Source organism: Elaeis guineensis, chromosome 7, assembly GCF_000442705.2.
Source record: "Elaeis guineensis isolate ETL-2024a chromosome 7, EG11, whole genome shotgun sequence".
Taxonomy (NCBI): Eukaryota; Viridiplantae; Streptophyta; class Magnoliopsida; order Arecales; family Arecaceae; genus Elaeis; species Elaeis guineensis.
Genome location: NC_025999.2, coordinates 104,502,080 through 104,525,721, shown reverse-complemented (window position 1 = coordinate 104,525,721; position 23,642 = coordinate 104,502,080). Strand labels below are relative to the sequence as shown.

At 39.6% G+C, this 23,642-nt stretch overlaps 2 protein-coding genes across 10 annotated transcripts; both read right to left on the bottom strand.

The window, feature by feature from the left end:
• Positions 1 to 3,098: 3,098 nt before the first annotated feature.
• LOC105047834 (F-box/kelch-repeat protein At1g55270) lies at positions 3,099 to 7,052 on the bottom strand. Its single transcript, XM_010926932.4, has 2 exons — positions 6,624 to 7,052; positions 3,099 to 4,515 (listed from the first exon to the last, which is right to left on the bottom strand). The coding sequence occupies exons 1-2, from the start codon at positions 6,726 to 6,728 to the stop codon at positions 3,271 to 3,273; spliced, it is 1,350 nt and encodes a 449-aa protein (XP_010925234.1). The 5' UTR covers positions 6,729 to 7,052; the 3' UTR covers positions 3,099 to 3,270.
• Positions 7,053 to 8,715: 1,663 nt separating this feature from the next.
• Positions 8,716 to 23,082, bottom strand: LOC105047835 (uncharacterized). Of its 9 annotated transcripts, none has more exons than XR_832516.4 (6): positions 22,657 to 23,082; positions 22,238 to 22,556; positions 15,293 to 15,454; positions 15,118 to 15,169; positions 14,776 to 15,027; positions 8,716 to 12,618 (listed from the first exon to the last, which is right to left on the bottom strand). XR_832516.4 is itself a non-coding variant. In XM_073260625.1 (6 exons), the coding sequence occupies exons 3-6, from the start codon at positions 22,546 to 22,548 to the stop codon at positions 14,938 to 14,940; spliced, it is 615 nt and encodes a 204-aa protein (XP_073116726.1). In that variant the 5' UTR covers positions 22,549 to 22,556; positions 22,657 to 22,705; positions 22,848 to 23,082; the 3' UTR covers positions 14,500 to 14,937. The 9 variants fall into 9 exon arrangements, 6 of the variants coding, with proteins under 6 accessions (XP_073116726.1, XP_073116728.1, XP_073116727.1 ...); XR_012142593.1 differs by having other exon boundaries at positions 8,716 to 12,596; XR_012142594.1 differs by having other exon boundaries at positions 8,717 to 10,670.
• Between the last annotated feature and the right edge of the window lie 560 nt (positions 23,083 to 23,642).

The following is a 23,642-nucleotide window of genomic DNA, read 5'->3' as shown; positions in this document are numbered from 1 at the left end:
CACATAAAAATAACTAAAAAAATAAAAAAATGGAAGAAAATGCCAAAGGGAATGGCATTTTTGAAAACTCCATTCCCTTTGGTGTTTTTGAAGCATAAAATCCAAAAAAAAAAATTCTCCCTCTTCTCCGACGTTTCTCCGGCATTTTCTCCTCTCCGACGGTACGGCGGCGAGCTCTCGACGGCGGTGAGCTCCCTCCTCTCTCTTTCCTCTTCCTATCTCTCTCCCTCTTCTCTCCCTCTTCCTCTCTCTCTCCCTCTTTTTCTTTGGCCGCCGGCGACAGAGGGTCGGTGGCGGGCCCGCACGCCCCGACGGCGGCTCCCCGCGACGGGCCCCGGCCCTCCCCTTCCCTTGGCCGGCCCCCTCCTCTCCCTCTTCCTCTCTCTCTCCCTCTTTTTCCTTAGCCGCCGGCGACAGACGGCTGGCGGCGGGCCCCGACGGTGGCCCCCCGCGGCGAGCCCCGGCCCTCCCCTTTCCTTGGCCGGCCCCTCTTCTCTCCCTCTTCCTCTCTCTCTCTCTCCCCCTCTTCTCTCCCGCTTCCTCTTTTTCCTTGGCGATTTTAATTTTTTATCAAAAAAAGAGAAAAAATAAAAAATTATAATTTTAAATTTATAAAAAAATAAATATTATAATTTTGATAAAAATAAAAATTATCATTTCAGACCCATCCGTGTATCCAGATGAGAGGGTTGAGCGGGTCGCTCAGTCCGTAGATCATCCGACAGCATCAGTTATTCCTGAGCAGCATAACCAGCATACCTCCATTGATATAGGGGAGGAGCCATCACAACAGGAGCAAGAGCAGCCGTTGAGGACCTTCCTGAGAAGGTCTAAGCGACCACGGGTACTACGACGTCCTTGTGAACTTAATCTTTTTTAGATCTGTACTTCGTATTTTTGAAACTTTTATTTTACTATTTTTTATATGCTTGATATTTTTATACTATTTAATATTATTAATTATTAATTTTATTTTATATTATTTAATTTCAAATGATCAGATATTATACTTTGTGAATATGGTTACACATACTCTAATGTGTGTCAGAATATTAGGAGAGAAAAAGTTATGCTAAAAAGGCTATAAAAATTATAACGTAAATAATAATAATATATTGAATAATTTAATTATGAGATGAATCGGACCGTACTGGTACATCTCGATCTGGTATAGGCACGAATAGCTATGTACGGTGCGGTATGAGAAAAAAAATTAATTAATTTGAAATGTAGAAAGAAATTGAAATGATGTTTCTTATTTGAATTAAAATTAAAATTTTTATTTTTTTAAATTCAAAATTATAATTTCTATTTTTTTCTTATTTTTTTATCATTTTTCTTTTTTATGATATTTTTTATTTTTTAATTTTTTAAGATTTTTTTGGTATATTTTTTAAAAAAATTAATTTTAAATGGGAAAAATAATTTGAATTTATGTTTTTTATTTGAATTAACATTTGAATTTTTATTTTTTTCTCATTTTTTACTTTTTTGTTTGGAATATTTTTAAAAAAAATAATTTGAAATGGGAAAAATAATTTGAAATGGTATTTTTTATTTTAATTAAAATTAAAAATTTTATTTATTTTAAATTAAAAATTATAATTTTTTTCTCATTTTTTAAATATTTTGCTTTTTTATGGTACTTTTTTTTTATTTTTTTATTTTTTTGACATATTTTTTAAAAAAATTAATTTGAAATGGAGAAAATAATTTGAAATAATAGTTTTTATTTGAATTAAAATTAAAATTTTTATTTTTTTAAATTTAAAATTATAATTTTTATTTTTTTCTCATTTCTTTCTCATTTTTTTATGGTATTTTTTATTTTTTTAAAATTTTAAGATTTTTTTGAGATATTTTTTTAAAAAATTAATTTTAAATGGATAAAATAATTTAAAATTATATTTTTTATTTGAATTAAAATTAAAATTTTTATTATTTAAAATTCATTCAAAATTATAATTTTTATATTTTTTTTATTTTTTTATGATATTTTTTTAAAAAAAATAATTTGAAAAGGAGATTGTAATTTGAAATGATGATTTTTATTTGAATTAAAATTAAAATTTTTATTTTTTTAAAATATAAAATTATAATTTCTATTTCTTTTTAATTTTTTTTTATAGTATTTTAATTTTTTTTACACCAATTCTTTTTCAAATATTTTTAAAAAGATAATTTGAAATGGGGATACTAATTTTAAATGATATTTTTTATTTTTATCAAAATTAAAATTTTTATTTATTTATAAATTTAAATTTTTTATTTTTATTATTTTTATTATTTATCATTTTTTTCTTTTTCTGAAGAGAAAAATTAAAATCGTCAAATAATATGACGTTTTTAAAAACACCGTTTGGAATGGCATTTTTAAAAACACCATATTATTTGATATTTTTTATTTTTTATTTTTTTGACATCGTCTACGTGAAAAATAGGGGGTGATGTGGCAATGATAAAATACCATTCAAAATGATATTTTATTATTTTTATATCAATCTGATAAATAAATTAAAAATTAAATTATTTATGTAAATAATTTTTTTTTATATATTAATTAGAAAAAGCACTCGAAAGAATTGCGTAGGCAATGCTGCATCGAATCCGCCCTTTTTTGTTTTTTTCTTGTTGGCCTGAAACAGGCCGCTGCAAGTCAGAACAGCAGGAGGCAACTGATCCGGAGCACGTGTTTCTCTGCGCTGTCGGCACGTGGCGCACTGGATATGCAACGCTTGGCACTCCAGGAAAGCGTTGGCTTCCTCTTTAATGTGGTTGTATAGTTAAGATAGACCGTCAATTTAAATATAATTTCCACCAAAATTACTGATTTAAATATAATCTAAATATTAATAATACAATTTAAATATAATTACTGATTTATAATCTTGAAACTGTGAGGATTTATAATTTCTGGATATTTTTAGTGATATAAATTTGATCAGATCCCCGATTTGGATGCTGTATTATTGAATCTGCAGTCTCTTCTCGAAAGGAGCATAGTCCATGGCCGGGAACCCACAAAAGAGGCTTAAGTTTGAAAGGTAAAGGCCCCATAAATCCTTCACGGTATCTCAACAATCAATGACTCCCATCACTTACTATTTCTATTGGTTTAATATAATTCTGAACGCAAGGGAACTCGTATTAATACAGATGATGGATTTGCATGGCAGCAAACATGTTCTAATGCAACATGCTCTGAAGGGTTGCAAAGTGAAATGCAAAAGAAAGAGACATTGCTGCAAGGATCTTGAGAATTTCTTTCTTCTAAGCCTGGAGGACCTGACAGTGGACAATGTGACTCTTGAGACGGCTACGGCCTGCAATATTAGACCATAAATTCGTGAGAAACGTCTTGAGTTGCCCTCTGCCAGCAATTGTCTCCCAGCGGTGATCCCCACTGTCTTTCCCTGCAACATCCACAACAGTAATGCTCATATTGTTTCGGACGATGCATAGCTTCCCATTAAGAGGGACCAGAGCAGCAGCTTCTAGAGCTCGAGAACTCCCCAGGTGCACCTTGCTGTCCATGTGTTTGCTCCAAGAGTCTGTAGCCCCATCATAAACTCTTAGTCTGCAACCATCTTCGCAATCGAGAGAATAGAGCCGGCCATCCAAGCCAACACTTGGGTTCCTCCATCCACTTACCATGCCGTTGAATGCTGGGTACCAGCTGTCGGTTTCTGGAACATACACCTCGCTCAGGACCTGTCGCTGGGACCCAAGCCCTTTGAGGAACCACTTTCCCTCGTAGACAATCCCAATGAACGGCACCATTGCAGTGCTCATGTCTGATATGAATGACCACCGGTTCTTGTTCGGATCATAGACCTCTGCCGATCTCAGACAGTGATGGAACCCTTCACTCTCCCCGCCAGCCACATACAAGCAGTTGTTTATCACACAGGAGCCAAAGAAGTGCCGCCGCCGCAGCATGTCAGGTGCCCGGTGCCACTTGTTAGTTCTGGCACTGTAGAAGATGACCCGCCTCATGGACCCCTTGTGTGGATCCTTACCCCCGAACAAGTATAGATGGCAGCCACTTAGGACAGCACACCCAAATCCAAGGGCTCCAGAGTACTCTCCTGGAATGGGTGGCAGAGGATGCCAGAGCTGGTATACAGGATCAAAGGCATCCCAAGATATCCGACCCTCCCTATCCCTTTTGATGACATAGACCCATTCCTCTGTAATTCCAAGGCTTTTGCGGAGGGAGTAGAAATAGTTGCCAGCCAAAAGACGGTACCATCTCTTGCAGACTCGCCTCAACTTGTGGTGCTCAGCTCGCGGGACACGGATCAGGCAAGCTATGGCAAGGTCATCTGGGAGGCCGGGTAGCAAAGGAGACTGACTGCGGTTTCGGTCTCCTCGTGCTGCCTTGGGCTTGGATGGATGGATAGATGCTTTGATGCTGGGCTGAATGCAGAGCTTGGATCCTGGGACAAATTTCTTAGCCCCAGCAACGGTTTTCAAGCCTGTATCTACTCGGCAAAGGCATGCTGAGCTATCGACCTGTGCACATTATTTCAAAGTCAAAATTTCAAAATGAGATATTAACTAGGTGGACGTAATTAGCATTGAAACACCCAACTGAATCAACAGAAAGCAACATCCTTGGATGAATGAAAATCATGTTCTCTGTCATGGCAATCAGAACTAGCTACAAATAACAAGAGAAACATATCACAGTACACTGAGTAGAGTGTTCCCTCAAACAAAGGAATTCAAGACAGAAAACCAACAGCCAATACTGTCAAGAAAGCAGAAACAGCAAAGAACTCGAAAACACAACTACATTTTCAATAAACCCTGCATAAGCTATTCAGTGCAGAATATTAAATGATGTAGGACACAGGACCTGAACCATAACACGGTAGAAAGAAGCTGATTTGCTGTCAATGAAAGGAAAATCATGGGGTTTTCAATGTTCATTATGTCCAAGGAAAAGAACAAGAAACTTCTACCCAGAAGAGTTGCAGAAACTATCCTGTAGTTCACCATGCTAGCTTATGATGCTATCATGTTAGCCAGATATACAATATTTTCAATAATTTTACCACATCAGTTAATGAACTTAACGAGCACAAAAAGTAGGCATGATGGATTTTTTTACTTGCCATTTGCCTTGAAAAATTGACAGGCCGATTCCACGTGCAAGTCAGTAAGAATAACTGCTTGTTTTAGTAACTAAGTACCAAGAACATTAAGAAGGGCAAGCATTGAATAGCACAGAATTGCTTATCTAGTGCATTTTACTTTAGGTTGCCCCAGTCAATCAAGAACATCAGCATCTACACAGTTCTCCTAAGAATAGCCACACAAATATGACATACTGAGAACCCATATTTTCTTTAATTAGCTTACCCCAGTTAAATTAATCTAAATGTTTTTCTTAATGACACCAATACATAACTTATACGATTATCTCCAATTATTTTGATTCGATCATTATTTTGAATAATTTTAATAAAGGGATAAGGCTTGTTAGCTATGGTTCTTCCAATTCATTTTTCCCACCACTTTGAAAATTCTAGACAGGGCAAGAAGGCTTTAGCATGTCACTATCTAAATGTAAATCATCACTAGCTCAAGCAGTTCGCAGTGAAAAATATAGCATAACTTGGATAATCAGTAAACATTACATCATGTATAAGAAAAATTATACTGCCCAAAACTACCAAATAAATAATTTTTCTCCCTTCCTGCTAATAGAAGAACTTAAGCCCTTATTACTCACAAGTCACCCAAGCATATTGGAGAAATTTATTGACAAAAAGGAACACTCATCAAGAATATAACTGCTTGTTACCCTGGAACCAAAAGATTGATGATTAAAAAAAAGATTCTCCTCTAATGCAAACAAATCCTGCAAAATAGTACAAATAATCCATTTCTCTGATAATTGAAGTAACTGCACCCACCACCTATATGCTTATAATATACCAAGATTTTTTCTTGCCCCTATGCAAAAATATTTGGGAAAGTAACAAATAAACACATAAAGAATTTCATGGTAAAAAAAAAGATTCATGATTAAGAAAAAAAGTGACGGTCTAATTCATACAAATCCTGCAAACATTTCTCTGACCTTGATTTTGTGCCTAGCACCTATATGCTTATGACAATATCATATTCTTTTCTCTCAATTCAACCTTTTTTATTCTTGTCAGCGAATTGCTATACTTTACAAGCTTCCTCCTTTTCTTTCCAAATTACAGTTTAATATCTCAATTTCGTGACCGCGGAACAAAGATCAAACCATCATACATCACGCAATTCTGACTACACAGCTAGTTGGCTTCCGCTTACAAACTGTAGGCAAGTGGACTACTTTGTATGTGAGATTGTCTCCTCTCACAACCTAAATTCCCAAAAACCACCTGTTCCAACTTAAAAGGCAACCTCTTTCAAGGAAACACGGCCGAGTCAATCCATTGTAACACGACAAATGATATAAATTAAGGACGAACGGGATATCATACCAATGCTGCACAAGTAAATAAAAAGGATCAAATGCCACTCCAATCCGATCATCAGGACCAAAGCTTTTTATCAGTTCGAGGGGGGGAAAAAAGGAACAAGAAGCGCTCAGAGAATGGAAACAAAGGCCGAAGACTCACCAAAGGAGGCTGATTTCTTCTCTCCATCTTCCTTGAAGCCGGAGAACTCATCCCAGACGCAGAGGAATCCAAAACCCTCTCTCCAAGCTTCACACAAGCAGACATCTGAAACCCTATACCAGATCAACCATCCACCAAATCCGAACCTCGGAGACATAGAAAGCCATCTCCACAACGCCCAGCCCACCTCGAGAGATGTCGCAAGAGAAGACCAAACCCAGATCCGCGGAGGAAGAGGCGTCAGAACCCTAAGTAACCCTCCATTAGTCCTAGTGGATTCCCACCCTTTCTTCCTCTCTGGCTTCGTTCTTCCTTAAATCGAAAGGGGGGAGGAAGGGACGGAGAGAGCGAGAGAGGAGGGAAGCGAAGAAGGGAGAGGGAAAGAGAGAAGAGGAGAGAGGCTGTGGGAAGGTGGCAGAACGAAATGCCACCGGCCGCGCATTAAAAGTTAACTGTGTTGGCGGTGGCCCACGCCACGCTCGTTGGGCTCCGTCTAACTCATCACACCGCGTCATACAAGTCCACGGCCCACGGTCCACGCCAGCACCGTTCTATCCAGTCCAGGGAAGACCTCCTCCCACTGATACCGGCTACGATGGGCTCATGATAATTTTAGGGTTATAATAATAAACGATATGATATGGGAGCGAGGGCCCTCGTTTAATACTGTCACCGTCGGAGGACCGACAGAAATAAAATTTCTGGAAGCAAAACTTGTACACACCATTCAGTACTTTTTTTTTTTGCCCCCCAGCAACAAAGCCGTAATTACTACTACCACCATAAGTATTACGGTTGCTGTTTTCCAAATATAAGACTAGCTGACGATAACAGCCATAAGATCGAGGCAGGTCGGCCTATTATCCCAAGCTCCCCTGCTCCTATTTTGCATTTCTTTATGGTTCAAGGTGAGGTGGAAAAGGAGGGAGAGGAGATACCTGAACCACTGAGGCAGTGGTAATGGAGGAGAAAAGAGGGGGTGACGGAGGATCGAAGGATTTATATGGCCGTCGGATAGTGAAAAAAGGGAACAAGTAGGAGGGAAAGTAGAAAGGGTGGATACAAGCTAAGAGCAAACAGACAACTAGAGGGGCCATGAAGAAGAGTAGGAAGCCTGATCGCAACAGCGTGAGTGGAGAACAAGTCAGACAGACGTGATAAAGAGGATATCTTCCTCGCCTCCGAATCATTCGACTCCGGGACCAATCCCAGCAGGATCGAAGGATTGCCGCATTGCCATTGGGAAAAAAAAAAGGAAAAAAAAAAAAGAAAAAAAAAAAAAAAAGGAAGAAGCGATAACTAAATTAATTAATTTGACTTCGAGATCTTCGATGGTTAAAAGTATGGCACATGGGCAGCTATAAACAGGAAGATCGGGTTAAACTAACCGATTATCCTCAACCAAATGAACTCTGAGTTAGACTAACCGATTGCCTGCAGATTTATAATCCCATAGACGTGAAGCTTAAATCAATAAAGAACCATGACATCAATGGAGCCATCCATTGAGGTCAAAGCAATGATTTGGAGAGTCTATACCAACTTAGTGTAATGCGGATTTATTACAGCAACTGATTCTCAACTGCCATTTTTTGTGACAGTGAAAAGAAAACATCAAGACTCGGCAGTCAGCCTTATTGATTTGTTAATTCTATTTATTATAATACAAAGATCATGCCGCAGATATTCCACGGATAACAAACAGGACAGTGAGAATACAAAGTCACGATATAATCGCCATCCTGCACCACCTTTAACTACTACTACCATATCAATTTATCAAAATATACTGCTGGGCCCAGTATTCCATTTGCTAAATGAGAGATTTTTAAGATGCCTTTCTTATGCAAGGCGCAATAGATGGTTAGGTTAGGGGAGTCATGAGTCATGGCTGTTGGGGTCCCCACTCAGCTACAATTGGCATTTTGCCTTGTCAAACTTCCTAGTTAACAGATTCATTGAATTATATTCCCGATTTCTCAAATATTTTGACAACTCTTTTTGCATGCAATACAAAATCAGGATCTTAACAAGAAATCAATGTATAATTGCTAGGCAATTGCTCATTTGTCTGGGACAAACATTGGTATACACATGAATGAGTCAAAGATCTCCTAAGGTTTTGAGAAAATTGATTCATTAAAAAATATCTCTATCAACAACTTTTCCAAAATATTTCCTTTGACTATTACATACCAAAGACAAGACAATACTCTACAATTTAATTGCCCTGAGCAGAACCACAAACTGCTTTCTGGAAGTCCTCCAGTGGAAAAGTAAATAATAACAAATTTCTTTCGGTCTTTATGCATGACATATCACATCTATGACATATTTCCTTTTTTGAATTGTGTATGCTTTTCGACCTTAATAGAGTCAATCTTTATGGTTTTTGAAGAAAGAGTAATAAAAACAGTCAGAATTCTGAATCAATTTCAACTGTAGACCAGCCTTAATTTCCAGAAATTTTAAAGATCATCAGCAAACGAGCGATAGGGATGGAAAGCCCCTGAAAATAGGTTCAATTAAAAACCAAAGCCAGCTGTCTTTCCTGAGTGGTGGAGATGGTCTTTGCGGTGCAAGTTGCTCATTAGTCTTCGATGAGTGATGGAGATGGTCATCGCAGTGCAAGTTGTTTGTCTTGGCTAGGTGATTGATATGATCGCTGCAGTGCAATTTGTTAATAGCAAATCCAAGTCCTTCCATGACAATATTTTCTTCCCTCTTGAATTGTGATCACTAGTCCAAAATCAAACTCCAAGCAGATGGAATAGGCAGTCTTTGTAAACATAGTCAATTTTGACTTGCTGAAAGTTACAATAGTGAAGCAACATGTAGCCTGTGTTGGCACCTAAGTGCATATATTTGTTGGATGCAGATCCACTGAGCTAGTAAAGATGGCCATTTGAAGCATGGCAAAGGGATGGACAAAATTGAAACAAACTTGTTGATAAAACCTACTCAATATGATCCAAATAACTTTAATTATTTCAGAAATCATGGAAAATAATCAGTTCCTACCCTGGTTAGGATGATAAATCAAATGAATGACTATATATATATAAGTATATATAGGCTGACTTTTTCCTTGTAGCATCCATACAAAAATAGTCAAGAAGGCTGATAGTTACTAATTGAAAACATCAGAAATCCATAAATAATGAAACATATTCTGACAAACTGTATATGAAAGCCATCTTACAGTATACACCAATCTTTATATGGATAACCAGATCAAGACGATCTTCAAATATACGAAAAGTAAAATGGTAACATGTTAAAATTTAAGACAATATCCAAATATTGAGAGAAGATAGATGCAAAACACAAAACATCAATCTGCTATACTGCAGGAACAGTTTTCATCACTGCCATCATCACAACTTCTATTACATATAAGACAGCTACTCGTAAGTATTTCATGTTCAAAACATCATGCACTTCTTTCTCAGTTCAACATGGAACAAAGGACATCTAACAAAACACATTTAATATGAGAAAAAAGACCTTCCTATTCAAAGTAAAAAACTACCAATATATTTGGCATTCCTAGATCATTAAAACTATGATGATGCTGAAAAGATCCTTTTTCTGCTGCACAAAGAATGAACTTTCCAGACTAAAGAAGAACAGACAAAAATAATAATCAACATATCTCAAGAACTTCAAGGCTACTGTTTCTTCTGTCAGCTCTCTCAGTCTAGATTCTTGCAGGCTGCTTAGAAGTTTAAGTTAAAACTACTCACATTCTCTGCTTATTAATAATATTGCTTAGGCCTTTGGCCTTTGTTAACAAAAAAAGACAATAGAAATATCTTATCCATATATAGTGCAGAAAGGGCTAATTTAGTAATCAATAAGAATTAACCTAGAGGCATGATCTCAGTTATCCATTTTCAATGATGTGGGAGTCTGGCATGACATCTTTCTGTGATCCTCCACTTTTGCAACTGCTCCATCAAAACGGTACTGTCGCTGCTAGTTCAACCACTGGCACCAGTTATGATGTCTTCACAGGCACCCCTTCACAGCCGATTGTATTTCAACCTAATGCAGCCACCACCCTATGAGTTCAACTGGAAAGGAGAAGTATCTTTTCTTCCTAAACTAGTTGTGTCCAAGGCCAACTAGTATTCTAATGAAGTTAAAAAATTATGTGCAGTCCAATTTATATGCCATAGACATGATGTCGCATCCAGGCAAGGCCACATTTGCTAATAATATGGCAGATTAAAGCGAAATTTTGAAGTAAAAGTCAATTCCCTAAGGGTATATGATATCATTGAGCATCAGGAAGAGGGGAAAATGGGGAGGCTGCCACATCATAGATATCATATTATAATAGATAAAAAAAATCAATACTTATCCAGCTTCCATTATTCATATATTCTACCATCCACACAAAAAGTTCAAAGGACAAAGTTTCAAAGCCAACAAAATAAGAAAAATACCAGTAAAGAGTAAGCATTACAGAACAGTTAACCATATAAAAGAACTATTATAAAATACTGCATACCCATAATGCTAACAAATACATAAAAAAATAAGAAAAGAAAAGATATAAGGTAACATTCATAAATATAAAAAATCTCCTTGTTCTTTATATCATCCTACAACCAGATCAACCAAAGCAACTTGTACATCTAGTGTTTATGGTGAATCTTATGCCAACACACTTGCAAGAGGGACGGTTTTTGCAAAAGTGCAGGAAATGTAACAACAGAAAGAATTGAAGATGAGGCCTTATCAAAAATGAAAACTTAGAAACCTACAAACTCATTGAAGAATGCCTCCATGTTAAATATGTACACAACTAACACAAGCCTTATGCGATACAATAAAAATGCTATTAGTCTTTCGTCTCATTGCTTGACCTCCCTTCTAGAATCAGCATTCTAAAAGCCATCTCAGCAGATCGAATCTAGACTATGTTCCCAAATCTTACCATTGAATAATGCCACAGAACTATAAGCGTGCTTTGTTCCTTACCATAAACTCAGATTCCTCATCATAAATCTCTACAGAGCTCCAGTAGATATTCAGAATGTAGTTGATGTCACAAGTGATAATAAATTTTAAAAATTTTGATAGCATGTACTATTGCAACCACTTTTTGGAAGATATGCTGTGCATGTTGTTTTATTAACGTATCTTTAGTGCCTTTGAGCAAATAGTCCTTGAGATAAAGTCAATGACAAATATTTGGTCACTAATCTGACGCAAAAAAAAAAAAGTATGATGGGTCAAAATGTTCCAAGAAATATGATGGCTATACACATGAAAGATATTTTCCCTTTCACATAAAATCTCAAGATATGGTTTACTGGAAGGAGAACACTTCTAGTTCATGACTGCTTTCATTCCTCAAAATGGGCATTGTTTGTATAACAGTCTGAACTTCGATCTTTTCCTAGTAATCTGTAACTATCAGATTTTTCTCATAACAAGAATGTTTTAACCATTGACCACAAGGCAGAGGAGAAAATTAAAACCAGAACTCCCTAGTAGCAATCATGTTTGCCTACCTAAAAATCATAACAAGAAAATTGCTCACTCTAAATAGGCTACAAAGCAAAGATGGACATGAAAAGCAACCACAGAGAAAATAATTTTGGATGGCAAGTCCAGCATCCCTGGTTGCTCAGACATACTTCAACAATGTTAAGACGGGGTCGGAACATGTCTTCAGCAACTCTCGTCACTGACGAGGGAACAAGTATGAAGCAGTTCAAAATCCTGCAGAGGGGAGCTATGATGGTTCGCAATGTGGCTGAAACCCCTGTCATAAAGGCTAAAACCACAGGCCTCTCACCTTCGCACCATGTTTAGCTTAGTCACTTGAGCGAACCCACTTACTTTGATGGATTGAGCAGATCACATCTGATTATCAACAACAACAATACAGTCTCACTGTTTGGAATCTTCTACATAGACTTCCACAGCTGCACAAGAACCCTACTCCTGCTCCTGCACCTGATTCTTAATGCTTCAGCTCCTTCATAAGACAACCATCAATATCTATTTTAGAAGATAATATCATTCATTGTTTAAACATATCCCCTTCCAACAGGACTCGATCCCCCTGTTAGCTGAGGCTGAATAGCAATATTGAATTTCTACTTAAACAGTATAAAACATTCTACAAAGCAATGGAACCTTTGATGTGAAACCCCACGTCTGAGTTACCTTACATGATCAGTACCGTGGATGTATAGAGTATGCCATCAACATGAACATGATGCCATTTCAGTATAAACAATATGTCACATTTTGGGTAGCATGCTTAAAGTTGTCATACTGCAATCGTTTTGCATGAAGGGCAAATCCTCAAATATTTTTTTTAACTAGGTAGAATCCATGTACAAATGCAGGTGAAGAAAATCAAATGAAGAACTGTTCAATTTTTCCTTGACTTCAATCACCGACCCATCATAAGAACTACAAGCAATATGATGTTTATAGTATCGAACGTCAAAAATAGTTTACATTAAAAAGTATTGAAAATGGGTGGCTTGATCCACATCCATGATCTCAAATAGGTATAGCCTCTATGGATTTAGGATCTCTTTAATTGCATCTATCATCTTATCCATTCTCCTTGGTTGGAAAGAGGTGAAATGCTACTCCTTCCCTAAGTTTCTAATTCTTTAGTGATTGAATGTTTCTAGATATCCTGCCTCAGGCCTGATGTCTATGTTGTAAGGACTAGTAGTCATTGTACACAATTAAAGAAGACATAAAAAAATGTAATACTGGAGACCGATATGGAATAATCTATTTCTATAATGGTCAATTCAAGTGAAGACTGCAGAGTGCCACAGCAATGGAGGAGAGGTGTAAGGCCAGTTAATGTTATTTTCAGCTCCCACTAGTTATTGTACTATGAACAATTAATAGAATAGAATACTAAAATACTTCCCATATATTAAAGGTTTTCTAACTTGATGAAGATTGTCACAGATGCTGACTTGCTAACATTCAATCAAAATTCAACTATCTTATCCTGTTATCTAGTCATAGCTAAACATTATGCATCACATATATTGAAAAATGCAATTCATGCATCTATATCAGAATCATTGTTTTCCACAATGACCATTTTATTAACTTATTCTTTGTTTGGCAGAAGAGGCAGGCAGGCAATGGGCTACACAATGGAGTTTTGCCCTTCCCAAAGTATTCCTCACCCACCAAAAGGTGGTGAAGGTGGGATTTGAAACCAGGTCTCTTGGGACAACCACCGAACAATTACCAGCTTGGTCAGATAGCACCTTCACCATGTCCATGTTGATGAAGACCGTAGTTCAAGATGAAACAAAGAGGGTTCTAGAGGAGGAGGGTGAATCAAACATTTGGCAGTTATGAGATCACAACTATCATTATGTAATGTATTATTTGGCCGTTGCCACCTTAAGGTGTCTTTAAAATACTATAAGGGATGCCCTACTTTTGCTATCTTGATGGTTATTACAAAAAATGGACTCTGCTAGGCCATCACCTAATCAAGAACCATAATATAGGCATAATGCATGCACAATGAGGTCAACTTATAATGGATTCCCCACAATTCAATTAGAAGTGGGCATTCCAATTAGAATTAGAGATATATCCTTCACAATTGGGAACATTATTCACATAGTCTGATAGAGAGAGAAAAGTACCATGCATATTCAAGAAATGGTGGCAAAGTGACCATATTGGTTGTACAGGACAGATGATTTAAAATTCAGAATGATTTTAGGTAAAAATAGAAATATTGATCATGCTTCGTATCTTCAAGCAATGGTTATTCTGTAAGAAGAATGAGGTTCTCCAAAGATAGAATGCAAATAACAAATTCCAAGGCTACTAATTGACCCAAGATTGCCCAAACAAAGAAGAAAAAGAAGACTTATTCATCAGAATTTCAAAACTAGTCTGTATCAAATAACAGAAAACAGATGGGTGTATTCTACAAACAATTTTACTCCATAGTGTCTTTCCATAAACTAAACTGATGCAAAATGTTGTTTCACCTCCAAGTATTATCAAGCGCTGGAGGAGCTAAACAGAACCTAGAAATTTTATCAAAAGCATGATCTGGAAGTAGTTGTTGACAATCATATCAAACAGATCACAGTATGGATGCCAGCCTTATCAACTCTGAACTCACCACCAAAGCATAGCATTGCAACCATCCTCATGAATCTTAGCTCCTGAAGTAGCATAGCTTGGTAAATCTTCCTATGATGGTTACAGTGCCACAACATACATTTGAAAATCACCCTTCTAAAATCAGCTTTTTTTCAGTTCTCAGATAATCTATTTTGAAAGATCACTCAGCACGGGCTGCAAATTCTGGTGGTCTAAGTGGTCCGATTAGCAAGTATGGTGGCATAACCATGACAGCCATAAATAGTGTAAACTGCAATGCAAAAAAGCTGCATTATTGAAATAAAAAATCAGAGTAATTTGCTGTTTCTTTTTTAGTGGTACAAAAAAGCAAGTTTCTTACCAAAAGAGGAATGGACAAAAAACTCCAAATAGGCCATAAAGCAAATGATAACCTGCAAAATAAGAGTTTCAACAAACAAAACACAATACTCTAAATCAAGCAGAGTTCTTTAATTTAATTCTAGCTTAAGATCCTTCCTCTCTCATAAGTGAGTACATCAAGTAATTCTACTTACAAGCAGAATGAGAGGAATCCAAGCATGATGATATATGGTGCTATAGAAAGCAAGGCTTCATTTTTCTCATAAAGCTTCTGTGGACCGCACAAGAAAAATGTAGAATATAAAATAAGGCCTAAATCCGATGCAACACCTACAAGGCCGAAATACAGAGTTGTCCTGCAAAATAAATAATAAACTAATGTAAAAAGCAATTGGATTGAAATACATGAACAGTACTGCTGCAAGATCAAGATTTTTAAACAACAAGCAAGCAGATTCATGTGGAAAATGTACATGTCAAATGACCAAAATGGTGAAAAAGAAAAATTGAGGTATCAGCTTTCAGATTCAACTATATCATGCTTTGCATTTTACAGGTAGAGGAGGTATAAAATGTTAAAATAACGCAGAAAGCAATTGGATGAGATGCATGCATAGAACTGCTGCAAGATATTTTTACACAATAAAATCAAGCACATTGATGTGGAAACCATACATTTCAAACAACCAAAGTGATGAAAATAAAAATTTAAAAAAAAAAAAGATGTACCAGTCTTCAGATTCAGCTATATCAAGCTTCACATATACAGGTAAAGAAGGTATAAAATGATAAACTAATGTAAAAAGCAATTAGAATGAGATGCATGCAAAGAACTACAAAGTCAATATTATCAACAATATTCAAGCAGATTCATGTGAAAATCATACATACGTCAAATAGCAAATCCATGTGAATGACATATATGTCAAACAACTAAAATGATGAACGTGCCAACTTTCAGATTTAGATACATTGACTTCACAATTTACAGGAAAATGTATCCTTCCTTCCAGTTATATGCATCTCTCAAATAAAAATTAGGTCAAATAGGAAAGGAAACAACTGATCATCATAAAAATAGATTCAGTCCATGATCTCACTAAGAAAAGAATTCTTAAATCATAAACAGTGGGCCACTATCATCAACTTCAGTAATCTGCATGACAAATATTTCACAAACAATTTGTGTCAGATGTATAATCCTCATCATACTAAGTTTTTCAAAGTCTGTAATTTTTAGTTTTACCAAGCTCTTTTCCGTATCTTACATACCTCTGTGCTGCTTCCTTGGTAGAACTTTAACTTGCATATAATTGTACTATTTGATCAATTATTACTGTATTGAAAGATGTTGCAACTACTAACTCCATTGCACACTTCTTTCTCTCAAATTATTAATCAATAAATATTTGTCATCTAACCATGGGTCAAGTCAGAATCTATTGGTTCCTCCTACCAAAATTTTCCTATAAACAGCAAATGAACAAAGGGGTTAATTGCTTGCTTCCTTCTGCACTTATTTAATTTGGGACATGAAAGTTGAAAAATTTTTTAAAAAATATTGGCATTGTGCAGCCACTGTAACTGTAGATATCCTATAATACAAAGAGTCACAGGCACGTCATATTTTTTCAATGGAGAGAGTAACTAACACTACACTACATCAAGTACATCAAAAAGAGCACTACACTAGATCAAAATAATAGTACAGTGTGTACAGTTTGTGCACCACGGGGGGGGGTGTTGCGGGGGAGCTATATCTAGTTGTCATGTGATATGAAGAATAGTGTTGGATGGATGTCTGGTCAGAACACCACCTTCCAAAATTTTTTCAGTACCATGCGATGCAGCAGGAAGAAAGAAGAAACAAAATAAAAGGAAAAACAATCAAAATACGTGGATCAGTCACAAAAGGGCTCGCCTCCACGGGGCATGCAAACTTCACTATGAAAAAAAAATTTTATAAGAGGAGACCTCACCCTCAACCCTTGTACACCCAATTCTCTCTCACTAGAAGTTCTCCTCACAAAAGCTCTCTCTCTCTTGGAGACCCCCTTTGAACCCCTGAAGAGCCTGGCGACCGTTGTCCAGAAGCCTCCTGCTCCTTCTCTCTCAGCGCTCTCGCCTCTCTCTCTCTTCTCGGGTTCGTACGGCACGAGAAAACCAACCACACACCCTGTTCTCTGTGTACAGGGCCTTTTATAACCTTAATCACGACTTAGATCATGATTAGGACTCCTTAATTAACCCAAATCACGTCCCAGACCGTCGGATCAAGATCGGGAGCCACCCATGCCGTCGGATCGCGCTTCGGTCCACGGAATAGTGCCGTGGACCGCGAGAAACGCATGGGAAACGCCCACGCGGTCCACAAGCCCCGCCGTGGACCACCCGGTCCACGGTGGACCGGGGCAAAGGGGCCAGCAGGCCGCTGGGCCTGGGCCGGCCCGCGCGCCCGGCTGGACCGCGCGCCCGCCTGGGCCGCGGGCCTGGGTCGCGCGTCCCGCGCGCCGCCGCCTGCGGCCGCGCCACTGCCGCCCGCCGCCGGTCGCCGGCGGTCCTCCGCCACCTCGAATGTCGTGCCGACTTCAAAAGCTCGTATCTCCTCCATCCGAGCTCCGTTTCAGGTGATCTTGGTCTCGTTGGACTCTGTTTTTCGCCGCAAACCTCATTGTGGGCTCAATGTGGGCTGAATCTCGAGGCGTCAAATCCTAACAATCTCCATCTCGACTCGATATTCGGCCTCCTCCAAACTCTGAGAGCTTTTGGATCTCCTCGCCCCCATGCCCTGGGGCAATCGCCTGCTGATCATGGATGGGCAAACATGGGAGTCGAGCCAGGCTGCTCGATCCCATCTCCGTCGTATGCTATGCTCCTCCTGACCTGAGACCTGCTCGGGGCATCATCCTGCGGCAATAGGAATTTCACCTTGCGACGTCGCCTCTCGTCCTCCCGAGTCTCCTGTCTCGTGCCCAATTCGCCTCCTGGAGCTCCACCTCGCTCTAGGCTCCATCTGGCTCCCGAAGCTCCACCTTGTACTGGGCTCCCTGTCAGGTAATAATGTCCTCTGCTCCCCTTCTTCCTCTCCAGCACAATCCTATCGCCGCGTAGCACCCTCAGGATTCCTCCACCAGCTACCATCCTGTAGCCTCTCGAATCCAGTCTGCTAAGTGAGATAAGATTCCGTCTGAAATCGGATATGTATCGGATCTCCCCCAATCTCCTCACTGCACCGTCAAGTGTCCTCCAGCTGACCGTCCCAATGCCTCTGATCGCACAGCTCGATCCATCCGGCAGATATACAGTGCCTTCACTGTTCTCCAGGGAGTCAAACTGCTCCTCTCTGCAACACACATGATAGGGGCATGCAGAATCTAATATCCACTGCTGGGAAGAAGTAGATACCTCGCCAGATATCTTCAGGACATCTCCATCTGAATCACTGCCGGCCGTCGCTACAGCAGCCACCGTCCGATTTTTCAGTTGAGGGCAATCTCTGGCTAGATGCCCCAACTCCTCACACCGGTAACACCTGGTTTTGCTCAAGTCCCTCCTGGACTTAGACCACCCTCGTTGCGATCTCCTGTCGCTCCGTCTACCGCCTCCTGCACCTCCAGAAGCCACCAAAGCTGAGCTACCGCCACCTGAGCTCGAAGCTGGGTTTTCCCTCCTGAGAACCTCGTTTTGGAGTATCGCCGCGGTGACCTCGTCCATCTTGATAGTGCTCTTCCCCACTACAAGAGCAGTCACCAAGGACTCGTACGAAGGGGGAAGCGACGTCAGCAAAACCAGTGCCCTGGTCTTCTCCTCAACGTTCTCGCCAACGCTGAGAAGGTCGGTGAGGATCTTCTGGAAGTGGCTGAGATGCTCCTGCACACTCTGTCCCTCAGTCATCCGTAGTTAGTAAAACTGCCTCCAGAGGAAAAGTGTGTTGGTGAGAGACTTCGCCATGTACAACTCCTCGAGCTTCGACTACAGCACCGTCGGAGAAGTCTCGCTCAGCACATGGATCACCATCTCATCCGTTAGGTACATGCGGATGGTACTCACCGCCTGCATTTGTAGCCGTTTCCAATACCGTACCTCCATGGTGGTCGGCTTCTCATCGCACAAGAGAGCATCGATCAACCCCTGTTAGATGAGCACGTCCTTCACCCTTGCCTGCCACAAGGAGAAATTGCTCTTACCATCGAACTTGTTGATCTCCATCTTGATTGTTTCTGTTTTCTCCATCTTCAGTCTTGCTCACCACCACTGCAATCTGCGTCCTTGTACCGCCTTGCTCTGATACCACTTGTTGGGTGGATGTCTGGCCAGGACACCACCTCCCAAAATCTTTTTAGTACCACGCGATGCAGCAGGAGGCCTGGGTCGCGCGTCCCACGCTCCGCTGCCGCCGGTCGCCGGCGATCCTCCGCCGCCTCGAATATCGTGCCGACTTCAAAAGCTCGTATCTCCTCCATCCGAGCTCCGTTTCGGATGATCTTGGTCTCGTTGGACTCCGTTTTTTACCGCGAACCTCGCTGTGGGCTCAATGTGGGCTGAATCTCGAGGCGTCAAATTCTAACAAATAGTTTTCCAGCAAAATTATGGTGTCAAGGTAAAGCAATCAGACTCTATGAGCTTTCTAAGATCATTAATCACCAGAGGTGCAGTAACAATAAAATCCATGCTATTGACATGCTGAGGCTAAACTATCAGCCAGAACATGAAAACTCCACTTCAGCATTTAAATATGGAAGTTCATTTGCTTCTGGACATTTCAAATTCCAAAAGTCACCATATTCTTTAGGAATGAAACAGTAATTGATAGTAATGGCAATCAATCACATAACCAGCAGAATTGGCATACAAGCAAGCACAGAAACAATGGAGAGGAGGACAAGAGGAGAGCATGAGTGATTGTGCATACCTAGTCCTCAGAAGGCCTCTTCCACAGCTCGTTTCACTCTGTAAACCAACAAGTTTCCTATTCATCCAACATAACCATTGTCACATCCTAGGACACCCCCTTATCATCTAGGAATCACAGAAGGTGAACAAACTGCCAATATAATAGAATGGCGATTTCGATGCAATTTTCAACTCTTCACTGATAATGGATGATGCTTCTCCACTCAGTTCAGAATTATAAGAACCCACATAGATTTCATGCTAATAGTCCTCAAAACAAGCCACACATATCTAAGATCTCCTTACTCATTCCAGAAAACACCCAACAATCTAGAGCTGTAAACTTCTAGCCCAAGTACACTAGCTGGAAGTCATTGACCCAACCACCCGCCACCTCGCCCCCGCACCCCACCCCCCCCCCCCCCCACCACACAACCAACAACAACAACAACAACAAAAAGAAAAAAAAAATCTGCTCTTCCCCACCTTATAATTAACATGTCCGAACCAATTGTATATCTGATCTTCACCTTTTTCTAGGTAAGAACATATCTCATGTCTTTGCATGAATACGAGACAAATAATCACCCATAATTCTTTACGAGCTCCACATCAACTAGAAAGATAAATTGTGAGGATCCTTACGAGTGTGTATTTAGTCCCACATCGATTATTCATTGGGAAGATCTTGGATACTTATACAAGGCTAAAGAATCCAAATAATATCTTCCGACTAGCCTTTTTGAATGAGGCCCTAGATTATGACAAATAGTATTAGACCCGACCTAACCTATAGCCATGATTTTCAGAACCGTTCCAAACCGACCAGTTCGGGACGTACCGAACCATACCGGCAGGGAACCGGAACAGTTCCAACGGAGAAAATGACACATGCCGGTGTCGGAGAAGAAAGAGAGGGAAACATAGGCAGAGAGAGAGGAAGAGAGGGAGAGAGAGGAGGACGCTGTCGAAAGCCGACAATGGCTCTCTGCAACCATCGGAGGGTGGCGGAAGCCGTTACGGCTCGGTTCGTCTGATAGGACTGACACAACGAGCAAGAGAGAGGGGGGGAGACCACCGGAGATGGGAGGATGGAATGGCAGAGAGGTCATCGGAGGTCTCTGAGTGGCCGCCGTGGCCACCAGGCAACGGAAGCGGCGCGGGCGGCATCACGACCGCGGAACAAGGGCTGTCACCCCTGTTTATGCATCGGCCCTTTTTTAAAAACAAAGATGAACAATGAAGCCAGCAAACCATTTGCCGGCTTCACTATTTAATAGATTTTTTTTAAAAAATTAAAATCAGTGAAGTCGTCAATCAGATTGTCAACTTCATTTTTCTGAATTTTTTTTTAAAAAAAAATAAGAATAGTGAAGCCGGCAAATGGTATGTCGGCTTCACTTAAGTTTCAATTTTTTTAAAAAATCCGTGAAACGGGGGCGTCGCCTCTGTTTCACGCCCGTGGCACCGCACATGTGGATTGCGCCGTCCGGCAACTACGGCGATCAGTCGGAGGCCGTCCAGCGGCCGCTTCGACTCCTTCCCCTCCCTCTTTTTCTTTCTTCCTCTCTCTCTCTTTCTCTCTTTTCTTCTTCCGATTCGCTTCCTTTGCCTTCGTCGGTTCGCACGGGTCCGATACGGTATGGGGCCGTACTGTACCGTGCCGCCGGCTGGCCGGAACGGCCATCAGTACCGACACAATAAATTTTGCCTATAGCATATATGGACTAGGGAATACTGCAGCACGAATTCATTAAGACTGACCATAGACCAATTGTGGCATTTATGAATAGATGCATGGGTTTGGACCCTTAGCCTGACGAGGGTCGGGGCTTCAATGGGAGAGTATGTGAAGATCCATATAGATATGTATTTAGTTCCACATCGGTTATTCATTAGGAAGATCTTAGGTATTTATACAGGGTCAAGAAACACAAATAATACCTTTCGACTAGCTTTTTTGAATGAGGTTTTAAGTTGTGACATAGATTCTTTTTCTTCCCACTGTAAGTAGAACAAAAGTAACCATAAAGCAAAATAAGAGGAAAAAAGATATTACAAAATTAGGAATTCTCACATACGCCAAGACATCATGGAATTTATTTTTCTATAAAAGCAATCCTATCAAATTTTGAAATGTCATTCTTGAACCAAAATCGCTACCACATCCACAGTATTGATTTCAAAAGTTCTCCTAGAATCTAAAAGTAAAACATAATCTAAACAACGAGATTGGTTCTTTTTACCTCTTGATCCTTCCATCCCAGAACAAGATAGAGATCAAATTTGAGCGCCGATCACCATAGTAGATGATGAACACTGCAAATACGAGCCAGATTACCGTCTCAACAACTTGTTTCCATGTCTGAGCCCTCCGAAGGGCTGGTATTGAATAGGTTGGTGGCCTTGAACATGCATCGTCCTCGATGTCATCATCGCCAGTCGAGGAGTATCCCCCACTGTTCCTCTGCCTCTCGAGGTCATCAGCACTGGAGAAGTACCCCTGGTTGTGTCTCTGCCTCACGTAGCCACCAGCCACCGGCGTGCTCCCTGACATTTTGGATCCTTTACACGAAAGAGCAAACACAGACCATCAAAAAAAAAAAAAGAATCATGCCAGAGACCGCACCAACCAGTCGTGCAATCGCTATATCAAGAAACTAACCCTTGAAAGAGAGAAGACCTGAATCTCTTGGCAAAGATAAACCTGCGCACTACCAGTCCCGGACAGAACAACCGAAACGAATCGAAATCATGACACAGATTTTACGCAAAACCGGTCAGCGTTGGTTGTCTTTTTCTCGCTCTTCCTTCCTGTACGTAGATGACGAAAAGAAATAAACCAAATCGACAAACCTTTGCAAGGAACCAAGTCCCAAATCGAAGGCGTCTCTATTCCCGGACCGGCCCTAGAAACCAGAACAAATCGAAAACCCTCATTCCTGCATTTACGCAAGCTTCATCAAATCTTGGATTGCCTTTCATTCCCAACCTGAATAAAGAAGGAAAACTAACGAAGAATGCTAGAATCGAAGACTCTCTCTCTCTCTCACAAACCCCAACGCGAGGCGTGAGGCCCCCAAGTCGCGGCCTTTCTTCGATCGATTCTTGATGGCTTCCGATTCGATTCGAATTGGATTCAATTAATTTTAATTTTTTTAAAAAATATTTAATAAAAAAAATAAAAATTAAAATAAATAATTTTCATTTCAATCATTTAGTTGGAGGGGTTTTGTTTTGATTCTGATTTCGAGATGGAATGAGAATGGTTCAATCTATATAGAACTCAATCCCTACTCCCATCTATGGATTCAATTTTTCATTCTAATTCTGATTTCAATTTCGATTATAAATCAAATATTTTAAAAATTTTAATTATTTTGATTTTAATTTAAAATTATTTTAAATTTTATTTTTATTTTAATTTTGATTGCGAACTGAATATCTCTTTAATTAAGTAAAATTTGAGTCTTTAGCCATTCGACTGGATTCAAGACAATTTATACCGTATTCCAAGAGCTGGGGGTTGGATTTCAGTTGCCAGGTCGCACGCTCAGATCGGACGTTATGCGGAGGAGAGTGGCAGCAGTGATTAGACCCAAGATTTTACCGTATGGTACAGGGGATCGTTCTGAGTATCTAGAAATGCAA

What these genes read in the sequence shown, in the direction of transcription:
- LOC105047834 (XM_010926932.4), bottom strand. Translation starts at nt 6,728, where the DNA reads ATGTCTGCTTGTGTGAAGCTTGGAGAGAGGGTTTTGGATTCCTCTGCG. An exon ending in GAAGAAATCAGCCTCCTTTG is followed by an intron (nt 4,516 to 6,623) that starts GTGAGTCTTCGG and finishes TAATGTGCACAG; the next exon opens with GTCGATAGCTCAGCATGCCT.
- LOC105047835 (XM_010926934.4), bottom strand. Translation starts at nt 22,548, where the DNA reads ATGTCAGGGAGCACGCCGGTGGCTGGTGGCTACGTGAGGCAGAGACAC. An exon ending in TGGGATGGAAGGATCAAGAG is followed by an intron (nt 15,455 to 22,237) that starts GTAAAAAGAACC and finishes TTTATTTTGCAG; the next exon opens with GACAACTCTGTATTTCGGCC. An exon ending in GGATTCCTCTCATTCTGCTT is followed by an intron (nt 15,170 to 15,292) that starts GTAAGTAGAATT and finishes CTTATTTTGCAG; the next exon opens with GTTATCATTTGCTTTATGGC.